Consider the following 15,794-nt stretch of genomic DNA (forward strand, 5'->3'; position numbering starts at 1 on the left):
CATAATTTTGGGAGCCATTCATAAAATACACTGTTTCATCATGGTCACAGCTCTCAAAGTTTCACTTCTCAGTTTCAAACACTATTGGAAGTACTGGGGGTGGGGGGGATCCTAACTGTGCCTGCTATCAACAGATGAGTGGGCTGAGTTGCAGATCATGACAAAAGGGACTTGCAGGGTAAGAATTAATAACCTTGGTAATAATTTGGTAAGTCTTACCAGAAATTATAAGTAGATATCTGGCACATTGTTTGAACTGAGCCAAGGCCATTAACATTATTTCTATAAACACCATCAATGATGGAGTAAAGGTTCTTTAAAGGCAGGGATTTCCAACCTTTTTTTATTCCATGGACCAATACCATTAAGTAAAGGGTCTGTGCACCCCAGGTTGGGAACTTTTAGGGCATATTCTGGACTTAGGGTTTGTAGTAAAATCTTAACTTCAGCACCAGATCATTAGATCTGAATGTAGATAGTAGATCAAATTTAAACTGCAGTTCTGGAAAAAAGGTTCCTGGAGCTCAGAACAGCAGTTAATTGAAAAAAATAGACAATACTGATTTAACATTAATTTTGTGTGTTTGTTGTGTGAGTGTGAAGGAAGAGGTGTGAAGGTTATATGTAATGTAAAGGAAGCATTGTAGATACTTTGAAAGTATAGAATTGTCTTTTGATCTTTAGCATATAAAATGTCAAGTAACATTGGATCAAAACAGGCTTCTTCCTTCAGGGACTGTTTCATTCAGTCAAATAAAAGACTTTTATATATATCTACCAGCTTTGGAGCCTTTGTTCACTTTACAACAGGAACCCCTGCTGTAAGGAGAGCTTGAGACATAATGCCTTGTGCATGCTTTTAATTCCAAACTGGATTCAATATTTGTTCAAGTTTACATGTCAATTCAACTGCGTAGTGCACAAGCTACGTCTTTTAAGCGATTAAATTTCTGGGCCTGTGTGTGTGTTACTGAGTAGAATAATTGGGCACCTCATACTTCCTTGATGATTTATGCTATGGTTTGTTGTGCTAGATGGGAAGCATGTTATTATAACCCAATCTCTTTGATCACCCTTAATCACAATTGTCTCGTTATACTTTCATGGGATTCGTAGAAGTGGACTGCAAATCTAACGTCAAATAACCAAACTTATTTCACATAATTACACTTAGCAAAGTGACCTTCAAGGCATTTTTGCTTATGAATCATGAATGCATAATGAAGTGTTGATATTGTTTAGTCACGATAATCCTCCACTCCATCGCCAAATGCAGATATTCTTGATTATATAAGATGGCAAGATAATCAGAGGCAACTGCACACATTACAGCAATACAAATGTTTCATCTGTAAAGCTACATTCTTGTAGACTATTTTTCTCAAGTGAGTCTTCCTGGAGAAATGCATCAAACCACAAACATCATTATATGAATTATTCACGGCTCATTTTTTACATCCGGAAGTTACTTACCACAGGCCTGTGTACATCCCAGAATGCTCGTTCTTGACTATCAAGAATTTTTCTTTCAATTTTATCTCTTTTCTTATCAACTCTGAAAATTAAAGAAACAATACTTTATTTATCATTAACGTTTGAATGACTTCATATATAGAGAGTAAATGATACGTGGAACTTGCTCCCAGAGGAAGTGGTGGAGTCAGATGCAATTACTAATTTAGAGGACATTTTGACAGACTCGTAAATAGGTAAGGCATAGAAGGATATGCAGCTAATACAGCAAATGGGATTAGCGTAAATGGGAAAAACTTTCAGCAGTTGGGATTAGTGTAGATGGGCAAAACTTTGACCAAGGGCCCATTTTCTTCCTATTCCATGCCATGCATGTATCTCTTTGCTTAAAATAACAGTTTAAAATAGAAAAGTGGATGGTAGGATTGAACTAATGTATTGATTTTTAGCTAAATTTTAAATGTAGAGAATATGCAAAAGTGGTTTAGGAAGAGAATTCCTGAGGGTAGCTCTGTATTAGATCAAAGTTTATTATCTCAAGGTGGGCAGGTGAACATGCATTAATCCAGACTAAGAGGACGAGGATCTATATATGTGGTTGGACTTGAAGGTCTTAGAGTGCCTTGGTCTTGAGAATAAGAGGGTTATGGTGCAAAGAAATTTGCCCGGGAATATACACATAATGTAAGGATATGAACTAGTTCATGTGTGCATGAAAATTGGAAGCATGGAGCCAACAGGAAAGGGAAATTTACCTTCAGAGTACCAGAAATGCAGATGTGGTTCACAGTAAGGGCAGATTATGTTCTAGATGTGGAAGAAGGGAATTTTAGCTATAGGTCGCCTGTGGAGCTGAACTCCCTACCTGGGTTGGAACTCAAAGATTGCAGGACATTGAAACTACGTCCAATGAAGTTTATGAATGAGGAGTCAGCAACGGTGGCAGCATAGTGGAGCAGCTCATAGAGCCACTGCCTCAAAGTGGCAGAGAGACATGTTCAATCCTGCCCTTGAATACTGTCTGTGTGGAGTTTTTCTGTGACTGTGTGGATTTCCTCTGGGTGTTCCAGTTTCCTCCCACAGTCCAAAGGCAAGTCACTTGGTAGGTAAATTGTCCATTGCAAGTTATCTCTAGAGTGTAGGTGAGTGGTAGAATCAGGGGAAAGTTGACAAAAATGTAAAGAGAATAACAATGGGATTAATGTCATATTAAAGTAAATGTGTGGTTGGTACAGACTTGGTGGGTTGAAGACCTTGTTTATATGCTATATCTCTTTAAGGCACTTTAACTAGTATATCAGTGATAATGATTAATATTTCAGTGCTGGTACCAAATAGATTCAAGCTCATAATATCATGAAAAGAAGCTGCCTCAGACTCACTTTGCTTGGGCTTCTGCTTGCATGAAGATAAATTCCCATTTTCGAGCAAATGCTCTTTGTAGACGAGCCAAACTCTCCTAGAATTTGAACATTCTATATTACATTTGAGCAGCCATCATCCATGACCATTAAAATAAGCACAGTTGTCTCTGTGTCAGCTCATGAGTTGGAGGAAGGCAAGGTTAATGTCACAACTTGCTGAAAACAGGATTTTCTTTACAGCAAACTCTATTTACTTAACAGAATCCATTTCAACCAAATCTCTAGCAAAAAAAACTCGCGACAGAAACAGTACGGAAAGCTCCTGATAAATGTAGAAATATGGCATCATTAAAACACAATGAATGGAAAACTATTACGTTATAAAAATAGATTACAACTCCAGTAAACTCCATTGACAATCTGACTAAAACTTGCTTTTAAGCAAAATTTGAAGTTAGTCAGAACTATTGCTTCAGTTCATTAATACAATGATGAAGTTTCAATAAAACATAAATTGACATGAATACAAATATTTTGCCTGCGCGAAATGATGCCGTATACTTCTGCATAAATTACATACATAATAAAATCCCAGTCTCTTCCAGAAGTACAGTGCCTAGACAAGACTGAAAGAAGAATTTATCATTAATTCTATCCAGGTCTAGCATATGCCTTTAACACCATCCAGCCCAGGATCTTAAGGCACAAACTAACGGAGATGGGAGTAGACACACACATGGTGGCTTGGATAATGGACTACTTGACAGACAGACCTCAGTATGTGCGGTTGGGAGACTGTAGGTCTGACACGGTGGTCAGCAGCACAGGAGCGCCACAGGGGACCGTGCTCTCTCCGGTCCTGTTCACCCTGTACACATCAGACTTCCAATATAACTCGGAGTCCTGCCATGTGCAGAAGTTCGCTGATGACACGGCCATAGTGGGGTGTGTCAGGAATGGTCAAGAGGAAGAGTATAGGAAACTGATACAGGACTTTGTGATATGGTGCAACTCAAACCACCCACATCTCAATATCACCAAGACCAAGGAGATGGTGGTGGACTTTAGGAGATCTAGGCCTCATATGGAGCCAGTGATCATTAATGGAGAATGTGTGGAGCAGGTTAAGACCTACAAGTATCTGGGAGTGCAGTTAGACGAGAAGCTAGACTGGACTGCCAACACAGATGCCCTGTGCAGGAAAGCACAGAGTCGACTGTACTTCCTCAGAAGGCTGGCGTCATTCAATGTTTGTAGTGAGATGCTGAAGATGTTCTATTGGTCAGTTGTGGAGAGTGCCCTCTTCTTTGTGGTGGCATGCTGGGGAGGCAGCATTAAGAAGAGGGACGCCTCACGTCTTAATAAGCTGGTAAGGAAGGCGGGCTCTGTCGTGGGCATAGAACTGGAGAGTATGACATCGGTGGCAGAGCGGAGGGTGCTGAGTAGGCTACGGTCAATCATGGAAAACTCTGAACATCCTATGCACAGCACCATCCAGAGACAGAGAAGCAGCTTCAGCGGCAGGTTGCTGTCAATGCAATGCTCCTCAGACAGGATGAAGAGATCATTACTCCCCAATGCCATTTGGCTCTACAATTCAACCACCAGGGGCAAGACATGTTAAAGTGCCAGGGTTAGGACTGAGCTTAAGTTACCACTCAATGCACTTTAGTAAACTATTAAAGAACTTTTTAAAAGCTATTTATTAATGCTTTTTGGGAGGGTGATTTTAGATGCATATCATATTTATACTGAGTTAAATACTGTATGTAATTAGTTTTGCTACAATAAGTGTATGGGACACTGGAAAAATGTTGAATTTCCCTTTGGGGATGAATAAAGTATCTATCTATCTATCTATCTATCTATCTATCTATCTATCTATCTATCTATCTATCTATCTATCTATCTATCTATCTATCTATCTAACATCGATCTGTAAGCATATCTCAGCTAAGGGAATGCCCATATCCATTCATACATGTAATCAATGTTTTTTACTGACCTCACATGTTGATAATGAACAAGGCTTGTCATGTCATATGGAGGTTGGAAGATGCTTGCATTGTAACAATTTTTTAACTACAGGTGGACTTTTCTGTTTTTCACCAGAGGTTCTAGAGAGGATTACCAACTAGCTACAGTGTTCCAGACTTCCACGCCTCTGCACAGTACAGTGGATGTACAGAAACATATCATTTAATTGTTTCACAATACAGTAGAGGTAAAAGTCAGACACACTGTGATCTGGTCTGACCTTTTTCTTTACCTCTGGGCACAGGAGTGATTCCTGGGTGGCTTCTAATGGCAGCAAACTGAGGATCTGGATAAATATTGTATTTCATCCCTCAGCTTCATGCCATCCATTGCTCAAGTATCAAATTTGGAAAGATTAGTTAAACAGTGTCATGAACCTTAATTGAAGAGATAAATGAAGCAATTTGGTTTAGGTTTTCTGTATCTTTTGAATTAAAATTTGTGTCTTTAATAAAATTACATGAGATATAGAAGTACTTAAAGATACTTTTAAATACAGAATTTCAAAATTATTCTTAGATCTTAGAAAATACTTAAATGTATTTCTAATGGTTAGAGGCATTTGGAAACTATAGGAAAGTGTTTGCCAGAATAAGCTGTTAGAAGACCAGCACATTGGTGCAGACAGGCAATGCAGGCTCCAGATACACGGGCTGAGGCCCAGAAGCATCATTAGCTGAGTTTCTCCAGCACTTTAGCCAGGACTGGATTTCCAGCATCTTCAGAATCATTTGTGTTAAAAAACAAATTGGAGGCTGACTTTTGTCTTATTGTAAAGTTATTCATTTTTTTCTAGCCTGCTGAGTGCACATGTCTGCATAATCCTTCCAAAGATCAGCCAGAAATCAAAATAACCATGACCTCTGCTGGTTTGACAGAAAAGAACTGTCAACTATATATATTAATTTCTATACAGACAAAACAGCATATCTTGTGTGAACACCTTTTGGAAGTGTTTTTTTTTAACAGGCTAGTTTTTACAAGGTTAAATGTAATGTTTTGTTTAATTACTTCAAGTATTACAAACATAGTTAAGTTACCACACAGATCAGCAATTTAAATTAGAAATCACTATGTAGATTTAGTATTGCCTCTATCATTCTTGCATTTAAGCTCTTACTATTTATTCACAAGCATTAAACCCTACTCACAGTCACCAATCAGCCTTGCTTTGGCATGAGGGGTCTATATTTCCACTGCTTTGATCATAAGACTATGTCCAATCCCTTCCATGTGTCTCCAAATTCTCATATCTCCCCACCAACATGAAGCACCCTGGCATCTGCTGCTGCAAGGTAATTACTCAGAATTGTATTTACAAATATCTGTTTGCTTTGTCTTTGATCTTACCTGTCATAGACAGGTATATGGAGGAACTTAAGGTGGAGGGTTATATGGAGGGGCAGGGTTTAAGGGTCGGCACAACATTGTGGGCCGAATGGCCTATACTGTGCTGTATTGCTCTTTGTTCTTTATATTCACCACAAAACTTTCTGATCTGTTTATCTTCTAAAATCCTCTCATACCTTCAGATATAGTGCTCAGTAAAACCTTTTATTTTCTTTTCAGTCTGGATATCTCCCCTGATACAGTGCCCAACTTGTCTTCCCAAAGAACTCAGAAATGAGCATTTCTGCCAATGTAACCACTTAAACCACAATTCACCAGCCCTGGCAGGATTTATAAGGTGGTGTTGAGATTCTGTCTCCTCTCTTGAAATCACAAGCTGCTCCATACTCAACCCAGAGAGCCAATTTGGATCCTTGATTTTCTTTGTTACGTCTATTCTTAAACCTTCAACTATCCATGATCTAATGTCACTGGAGAATGGCACAGTGGCAATATCTAGCAAAGCCATTGCTTCACAATTCTAGTGCCTCGAGCTCAATTCTGACCTTAAGTGTCGGCTGTGTGGATTTAGAGCATTTTTGTTGTGACTGTGCGGATTTTCTTTGAGTCCTTTCACATTCCAACAACGAGCAGAGTGTCAGGTTAATTGGCCATTGTAAATTCTGCCTAGTGTGTAGGTAGGAGATAGAATCTAGTAGAGTTGATGAGTGACATTTGCAATTTTGCAGCCTTATGGAACCATTCCAGAACCTTGTGATTCTTGAAAGATCGTTACTAATGGCTTCACAGCCTCTTCAGCTACTTATTTCAGAACCCTGGAGTGTACACTATCTGCTCCAGTTGACTTATCTACCTTCAGCCCTTTGAGGTTCCCAAGAACCTTCACAAACTTCAAGATCCCTGATACCTGGAACTTCCAACTTACTGATCGTGTCTTCCACAGTGTACTTGTTTATATTTGCACAATTTGTTGTCTTCTGCACTCCTATTGAATGTCCAATTCAGGTGGTCATTCATCGATTCTGTTATGGTTATTACTCTAAAATTTTATTATGTCAACAAGAAAATTAATCTCATGATTCTATATGGTAACATATTTGTACTTTAATAATAAATATCCTTTGAACTTAAATACAGTAGGTGTTTGAATGTTGACATAGACTCTGTGTATACCTCTAGGAGATGAAAATCATACATTCAGCAATTTCTCTTCTTGCCTCCCAGTCCCCTTTACATCCCTCAAATTCCTTTCTTTTCCTTTATTGTGGAATATTATCCTGGGTTTCGTGTAGACCTTCCCTTATACTGCCTTCAAACTCAACATCTAGAGTGACAGGAATGATTAAGTCCTCTGGCTTAAGTTAAATGAAACACGAGGAAATCTGCAGATGCTGGAAATACTGAGATCTACCATAAGCCTACAGACTCTCACAGCTACCTGGGCTATTCCTCTTCCCACCCTGTCTCTTCCCAAAACGCTATCCCCTTCTCACAATTCCTCTGCCTCCACTGCATCTGCTCTCAGGATGAAGCTTTTCATTCTAGGACAAAGGAGATGTCTTCCTTTTTTAAACAAAGGGGCTTCCCTTTTTCCACCATCAACTCTGCTCTCAAACACATCTCTCCCATTTCCCGCACATCTGCCCTCACCCCATCCGACCGCCACGCCACTCGGGATAGGGTTCCCCTTGTCCTCACCTACCACCCCACCAGCCTCCAGGTCCAACGTATAATTCTCCGTAACTTCCGCCACCTCCAACGGGATCCCACTACTAAGCACATCTTTCCCTACCCCCCCTCCCCTTTCTGCTTTCTGCAGGGATCGCTTCCTACTCGACTCCCTTGTCCATTCATCACCCCATCCCTTCCCACCGATCTCCCTCCTGGCACTTACCCTTGTAAACAGAATAAGTGCTACACCTGCCCTTACACTTCCTCCCTCACCACCATTCAGGGCCACAGACAGTCCTTCCAGGTGAGGCGACACTTCACCTGTGAGTTGGCTGGTGTGGTATACTGCGTCCGGTGCTCCCGGTGTGTCCTTTTATATATTGGTGAGACCCGATGCAGACTGGGAGACCATTTCGCTGAACACCTACGCTTGGTCCGCCAGAGAAAGCAGGATCTCCCAGTGGCCACACATTTTAATTCCACGTCCCATTCCCATTCTGATATGTCTATCCATGGCCTCCTCTACTGTCAAAATGAATCCAAATTCAGGTTGGAGGAACAACACCTTATATACTGGCTGGGTAACCTCCAACCTGATGGCATGAACATTGACTTCTCTAACTTCTGTTAATGCCCCTCCTCCCCTTCTTACCCCATCCCTGACATATTTAGTTGTTTGTTTTTTTCTCTCTCTCTCTGCCCATCACTCTGTCTGTTCTCCATCTCCCTCTGGTGCTTCCCCCTTTCCCTCTTTCCTTCACTCAAGGCCTCCTGCCCCATGATCCTTTCCCTTCTCCAGCTCTGTATCACTTTCGCCAATCACCTTTCCAGCTCTTAGCTTCATCCCACCCCCTCCGGTCTTCTCCTATCATTTCATATTTCCCCCTCCCCCCACTACTTTCAAATCTCTTACTATCTTTCCTTTCAGTTTGTCCTGACGAAGGGTCTCGGCCCAAAACATCGACAGTGCTTCTCCTTATAGATGCTGCTTGGCCTACTGTGTTCCACTAGCACTTTGTGTGTGTTGTTTGAATTTCCAGCATCCGCAGATTTCCTTGTGTTTGCTGTGACAAATACTGTATATATTTTGTATTGTTTTATCAAAAGTTTTCACCATATGTTAATGTGGAAGAGTGAACATTAAGCGGTTAATCTTACTGCGATCGTGCCCTCATTGACTACAGTTTAGTTTAGAGTTCTTACATGTATGAGAGCACTACATCCTTTACTGCACTGTAATACTGATACATCTGACATGAGCTTTTCCTTCTCAATTTCAGGATAAATTTGATCATATTTTGATCACTTTCCCCTCAGGGTTCTTTTACCTTAAGATCTCTAATCAATTCCAGTTCATTGCACAATACCCAATCTAGATTAGCTGATCCTCCAGTGGGCTTAACCATGCTCTAAAAAACCATCTTGTAGACATTCTAAAAATATCCCCTCTTGGAATCCTTGTGCAACTTGATTTTCCCGATTTACATATTGAAATCCCCCTGACCATTGTAACATTACCCTTTTGGCATGCATTTTCTATCTCCTGTTGTAACTTGTGGACCACATCCTTACTACTGTTTGGGAGACTGTATATAACTCCTATCAGGGTCTTTTTAGCCTTCAGTTCCTTAGCTCGATCCACAATGATTCAACATGTTCTGACCCCATGTCATCTCTTTCAAATGATTTAATTTCAATTTTATCAACAGAACCACACCACCCCCTATCTTTTCAATACAATGTGTATTCTTGGACATTAAGCTCCCAGTTATAATCTTTTTTTCAGCCATGATTCAGTGATGCCTATCACTTGCCAATCAGTGACTGTGCTACAAGTTCATTGACCTTGTTCGATAGACTGTGAGCATTCAAATATAATTCCTTTAGTCCTGTATTTATCTTTTTCTATTTTGTCTGCCTTTTACATTGCAATTCATCCTGTTGACTACATTTTTGCCTTTTCATCAGCCTATCCTTGCTAGGAGTCTCACTACACACTGCCTTTGTTTGTAACCCAGCTACCTCATCTTCGCAATATCACTCTGGTTCCCACTCCCCTGCCAAATTAGTTTACATCCGAACAACTCTAGCCAACCTGCCCAAAAGGATTTTGGACCTCCTTGGGTTTAGGTGTAACCTGTCATACCTTCACCAAAAGAGATCCCAATGATCCATAAATCTGAACCCCTGCCCCGTGCACTAGTTCCTCAGCCACACATTCATCTGCAAGATCATCCAATTCTTACGTTCAACACATAACACATGGCACAGGCAGCAATCCAGGGATTACTACCCTGGAGGTCCTGTTTCTCAGCTTCCTACCTAGCTTTCTAAAATTTCTCTTCTGGACTTCCTCACCTTGTCTACCTATGTAATTAGTACCAATATGTACGAAGACTTCTGGCTGCTCACCTTCTCCCTTGAGAATGTAATGGACACCATCTGAAATATCCCTGATCCTGGCACCATGGAGGCAACATGACATCTGAGTCTCTCTATCGTGCCCATAGTACCTCATTACTGTTCCTTTAACTTCCAGTTAGTCCTGACGAAGGGTCTTGGCCCAAAACATCGACAGTACTTCTCCTTATAGATGCTGCCTGGCCTGCTGTGTTCCACCAGAATTTTGTGTGTTGCTTAAGTTAAATGAGTTGACTTTTGTTTCATGTTGCTATTGATGTAGTTTTAAAGACTGACTTATAAATTATTTGAGGGGAGGGAATGATAGCTTTGTGGTTAGCACATCACTTTCAGTACCAGTGACCGGGGTTCAATTCCTGTCGCTGGCTATAATGAGTTTGTAAGTTCTCCCCATGAATGCATGGCTTTACTTTTGGTGCTCTGATTTCATCCCACCATCTAAAGGTGCACTGACTGGTAGGTTAGTTGGTCATTGTAAGTTCTCTCTCATGATTATGTTAGGATTAAAATCGGAGGCTTGCTGGGCAGTGTGGCTCGAAGGGCCAGAGGGCTAATTCCATGCTATAGAATAGTAAAATATAGATGATCAATACATCCCATTCCTTTTTAACTCAACTGTACTGGAGAGAAAAATACACCTTGAGGAAGAGCTAGTCGAATGTCACTCGACAATCACTTGAATCACAAGGGAAGAGAAGAAGGGGTCGCCCAAAGGAAACCTGAAGGCGTAGGCTTTTGGATGAACTGAAAGCTGCCTGCCAAACTTGGGAGACTGCAAAAACATCTGCTAGAGATCCCGGGAAGTGGAGGAATTTTATTGAGGCCCTATGCCCCATAAGGAGCGAAAAGGATTAAAGAGAGAGAATGTTCTAGGAAAGATGCCATTAAGCTGGAAAGAGTGAAGAAGCGATTTAAAAAGCTGTTGCCAGCACTGGAGGGTCAGAGCTCTGGAGAGAGACTGAACAGGTTGAGACTTTTTTCATTGGAGTATTGGAAAATAAAATGTGATTTTGTAGAGATGCATAAAATTATGAGTGACAGAGCTGCACAGTCTTTTCCCCCTGGACTGGGGTATCAAAAACCAGAGGACATAGTTTTAAGGTGAGAGGAGTGAGATTTGATAGATACCTGAGGGGCAACTTTTTCACCCACAGGGAGTTCTGTATAAGGGAATGAGATGTTAGAGGAAGTACTTGAGGCAAGTAAATTTAAAAAGCACATGTAGGTAAATGAATGAGGATTTTGAGGACTATGAAAATTAAGATAAAAGTCAACTTTATTTGTCAAATGTACATTGAAACAACAAAGCCTACATTGAAATGCGTTATTTCCATCAATGCCCAACACACTCGGGATGTGCTGGATGCAGCCCACAAGTGTTTCTATGCTTCCAGCACCAACATACGTGCCCAAAATGGAACAAGTGCAGGAGAACCTCTTTTACTTCATCCTTCCCCATACCAGAGATCCAAAGCTGCTTCACTTCCACTTCCACTTTCAAAAATGCACTTTCACCTTTTCCAGGCGAAGTGGAGATCCAGATGCACATTCCTTGTCTAGTGAATTTGGTGTCTGCAATGTGGATTCTTCTACCTTGGAGAAATTAGGTTGTGACCACTTTGTAGAGCACCTTATTCAGACAGCCGAAATTACCTTCAGCATTCACTCATCAACACTTTAAATCTGTATCCCATTCCCCCCCTGACCTATCATGCATCATTCCAATAAGATGCAAAATTAACCCGAGGAATAAGGTGCACAGTTATAGAAAAGTACAGCACAGAAACAGACCCTTCAGTCCATCTAGTACATGCCAAAACCATTTAAGTTGCCTCCTCCAATCAATCTGCATCGGGACCATAGCCCTCCATACCCCTACCATCCATGTACTGATCCAAACTTCACTTAAATATTGGAATTGAGCTTGCACCATTTGGGCTGGCAGCTCGTTCCACACTCTCATGATCCCCTAAAGAAAGTTTCCCTTATGTTCCCCTTAAACGTTTCACCTTTCCTCCAGACTCAGCAACATCTTTGTAAATTTTCTCTCTACCCTTTCAAGCTATTGACATTCTTCCTGTAAGTAGGTGATCAAAACCACACACATTATTCCAAATTAGGCTTCACCAATGTCTGATACAGCTTCAACATAACACCCCACCTCCTGTATTTAAAACTGATGTGTTGCCTCAGATTTTCCAGTTCTGAAGAAGGGTGCTTGACCCGAAAGGTTTTTTATTACTTCATTTCAAAAAGAGCCTTGCTGAGTGTTTTCAGCATTTTCTGTTTTTTTTTAAATATTTCAGCTCACACATTGCAGCTTCGTGATTTCTTTCACTGTACGACTGTGACTCTATTGAATCCTGTTCCCTGCTGGAAATGCTTGACCACTGTTTTGACATCTCTTGTGGCTGGGTTACTATTTGTAACAGTTTCAATTCTTTGTTTGTTGTTTCTTTTACTCAAGTTATGGAACGCTGGATGAGAAACAATCCCCAATCATTTTGCTAGTGACTCATTTAACACGCGCTTCATAACGAGCATTTGTCAGTTCATTACAATTTATAATTCCAATGGAAACTTTTTGAAGTGTGAGAGGCATTTTCTAAAAGCTGGTATTTTAAGTACCTGAAGATGATGATACTCATACATTTCATGAGTCACTCAGTGCTTATCCAAATAGTAAAATTTTGTCCTTCAAGATAAATGAATCAGAATGGTACTCACAGCTTCGTAATCCGCCAACTCCAACCGAGCTTTATTTTGCATTGTTCGCTTGCAGAGATAAACAGCTGGAAAAGGAAACAAAATAATTATTGCTGCCTTGAAAAAGCAAAGAACCAAGAGGATCACAAGTTAAACACAGCAAACTGCCGATATCAAGTATGCAATACATGTGCAAAATGCTGGAGAAACTTAGCAGGTCAGGCTGTGTCTATGGAAGGCAATAAATAATCAATATTTTGGGCCAAGCCCTTTCAACAGGACTTGCCCCGAAATGTCAAATGTTTATTCCCATCCTGTGGGAGTTCCTTCAGTATTATGGATGGTTGCTCTGAATTTCCAGCATCTGCAGAACCTCAACTGTTTAAGATTAGGTATTGCTGTTCCTTTTTGCATCTTGTGGCACATTGGGTGGCATTTTAAGATAAAGATGGAGTACAAAAGTAAGCTAGCCAAAAATATTAAAGAGAATACCAAAACTATCTTCAGATACATACAATGTAAAAGAGAGGCAAGAGTGGATATTGAACAGCTGGAAAACAATACTGGAGAGGTAGTAATGGGGGACAATGAAATGGTGGAAGAATTGAATAACTATTTTGCATCGGTCTTCACCGTGGAAGACACTAGCAGTATGGTGAAAGTTTCAGGTGTCAGGGGGCATGAAGTGTGTGAAGCTACTATAAATAGAGAGAAGTTTCTTGGAAAACTGAAAGGTTTGAAGGTAGATAGTTACCTGGACCAGAGTTCTGAAAGAGGCGGCTGAAGAGATCATGGAAGCATTAGTAATGATCTTTCAAGAATCACTAGATACTGGAATGATTCTGGAAGAGTGGAAAATTGGAAATGTCACTCCACTCTTCAAGAAGGGAGAGAGGCAGCAGAAAGGAAACTATAGGCTAGTTAGTCTGACCTCTGGTTGGGAAGATGTTGGAGTCAATTATTAAGGGTGAGGTCTCAGGGTACTTGGAGGCACATGATTTCTTCAAGGGAAAATCTTGCCTTGTTGGAATTCTTTGAAGAAATAACAAGCAGGATAGATGAAGGAGAATTGGTTGTTGTTGTGTACTGATTGGTTGATGTTTCTGAAGGCCCTTGACAAAGTGCCACATATGAGGCTGCTTAACAGATTACATGCCCATGCAATTAGAGAAAATATTCTTGTATCAATAAAGCAGTGGCTGATTGACAGGAGGCAACGCGTGGGAATGCAGGGAGCTGTTACTAGTTGGAAGCCAGAGACTAGTGGTCTGTGTTGGGACTGATTCTTTTTATGTTATGTGTCAATGATTTGGATGATGGAATTGATGTCACTGTTCCAAAGTTTGCAGACGATATAAAGATAGGTGGATGTGAAGGTAGTTTTGTGGAAGTAGTGAGGCTACAGGAGGACTTAGACAGATTAAGAGAAAGGGCAAAGAAATGGCAGATGGAATACAATGTTGGGAAGTGTATGGTCATGCACTTTGGCAGAAGAAGTGAAAGGACTATTATCTAAATGGAGAGAAAATACATAAATCTAAATTACAATGGGACTTGAGAGACCTTGTGCAGGATTCCCTAAAGGTTAATTTGCAAGCTGAGTCTGTGATGAGGAAGGTAAATGCAATGTTCACATACATTTCAAGAGGAATAGAATATACAAACAAGGATGCAATATTAGACTCAATAATGCAGTTGTGAGCCCTTACATGAAGTATTGTGAGCAGTTTTAAAAAGGATGTGCTGAAACTTGAGAGGGTTCAAAGGAAGTTCACAAAAATGATTCCAGAATTGGGTGGCTTGTCATATGAAGAGCGTCTGATAGCTAGAATTCAGAAGAATAAGAGGTGACCTTATTGAAACCTAATGAATGGTGAAAGGCCTTGATACAGTGGATGTGGGGAGAATGTTTCCTGTGGCAGGAGTGTCTAAGACCAGCGGACACAACCTCAGAATAGAGGGGCATCCTTTTAGAATGCAGATGAGGAGGAATTTCCTTAGCCAGTGAGTGGTGAATCTGTGGAATTCCTTGCCACAGGCAGCAAGTTTTTAATGCATATTTCAGGCAGAGATTGATAGATTCATGATTGGTCAGGTCATGAAGGGATACAGGGAGAAGATAGGAGATTGGTATTGAGAGAAAAATTGAATCAGCCTTGATGAAATGGGATGGGCCAAATGGCCTAATTCTGCTCCTATATCTTATGATTTATGGTCTTAATTGTTGTTTAAACAAGTTCAGTGAAAATCTTTTAGAGGAGAACTCTATCTGTATTTGCAGAGCTGTGGGAATGAAACCTAGTAATGGAAATACTTAGTAATTTGCAGTAGGGGCACGATGAATTTGGATATATTGTTTAAAGTTAACGATAGTGAGCATTCTAAACTAGGCTGCATAATCATTGCCAACCTTGCCCCACAGGAGCCAAGCGAGTATATTTACAACAATCAAATGGGACTTTAAAGAAAGATAAGTGGTGTAATCATTTTTTTCTTCTTCTTTGGGATTTCGGTGCTTTGGCAGAAGACCTGGAATCATTTGAGATCAGTGATAGGCTTTGCCACTTATCGACACGTTAATGTAGCTGAGCTGCGAATCGAAGTCCCGGCGAAGCTGCATCGTCGTGCTAGCTTTGCGCACTTGCTAGACTTCGCAGAAGTTTGTGACTTTAGTTTTAGTTGGAGAATTGGAAAAGAATAGCATTGTGGAAACACTGCCTGTATTTGTCCCATCAAACTCAAGTGGGAGCAAGAGTATTCCTGTTAGTCCCA

At 40.5% G+C, this 15,794-nt stretch overlaps 1 protein-coding gene across 1 annotated transcript in view; it reads right to left on the reverse strand.

Moving 5' to 3' along the window:
- Positions 1–15,794, reverse strand: part of LOC132403321 (regulator of G-protein signaling 7) — a 469,317-nt gene that overhangs the window by 62,498 nt on the left and 391,025 nt on the right. Inside the window, exons 6-8 of the mRNA XM_059986772.1 lie at positions 13,044–13,108; positions 2,856–2,932; positions 1,474–1,555 (exon numbers count right to left, since the gene is read on the reverse strand). Coding sequence (XP_059842755.1) covers positions 1,474–1,555; positions 2,856–2,932; positions 13,044–13,108 — 224 coding nt within the window. The remainder of the gene's footprint in view (positions 1–1,473; positions 1,556–2,855; positions 2,933–13,043; positions 13,109–15,794) is intronic.

This window comes from Hypanus sabinus, chromosome 12 (assembly GCF_030144855.1).
Source record: "Hypanus sabinus isolate sHypSab1 chromosome 12, sHypSab1.hap1, whole genome shotgun sequence".
Taxonomy (NCBI): Eukaryota; Metazoa; Chordata; class Chondrichthyes; order Myliobatiformes; family Dasyatidae; genus Hypanus; species Hypanus sabinus.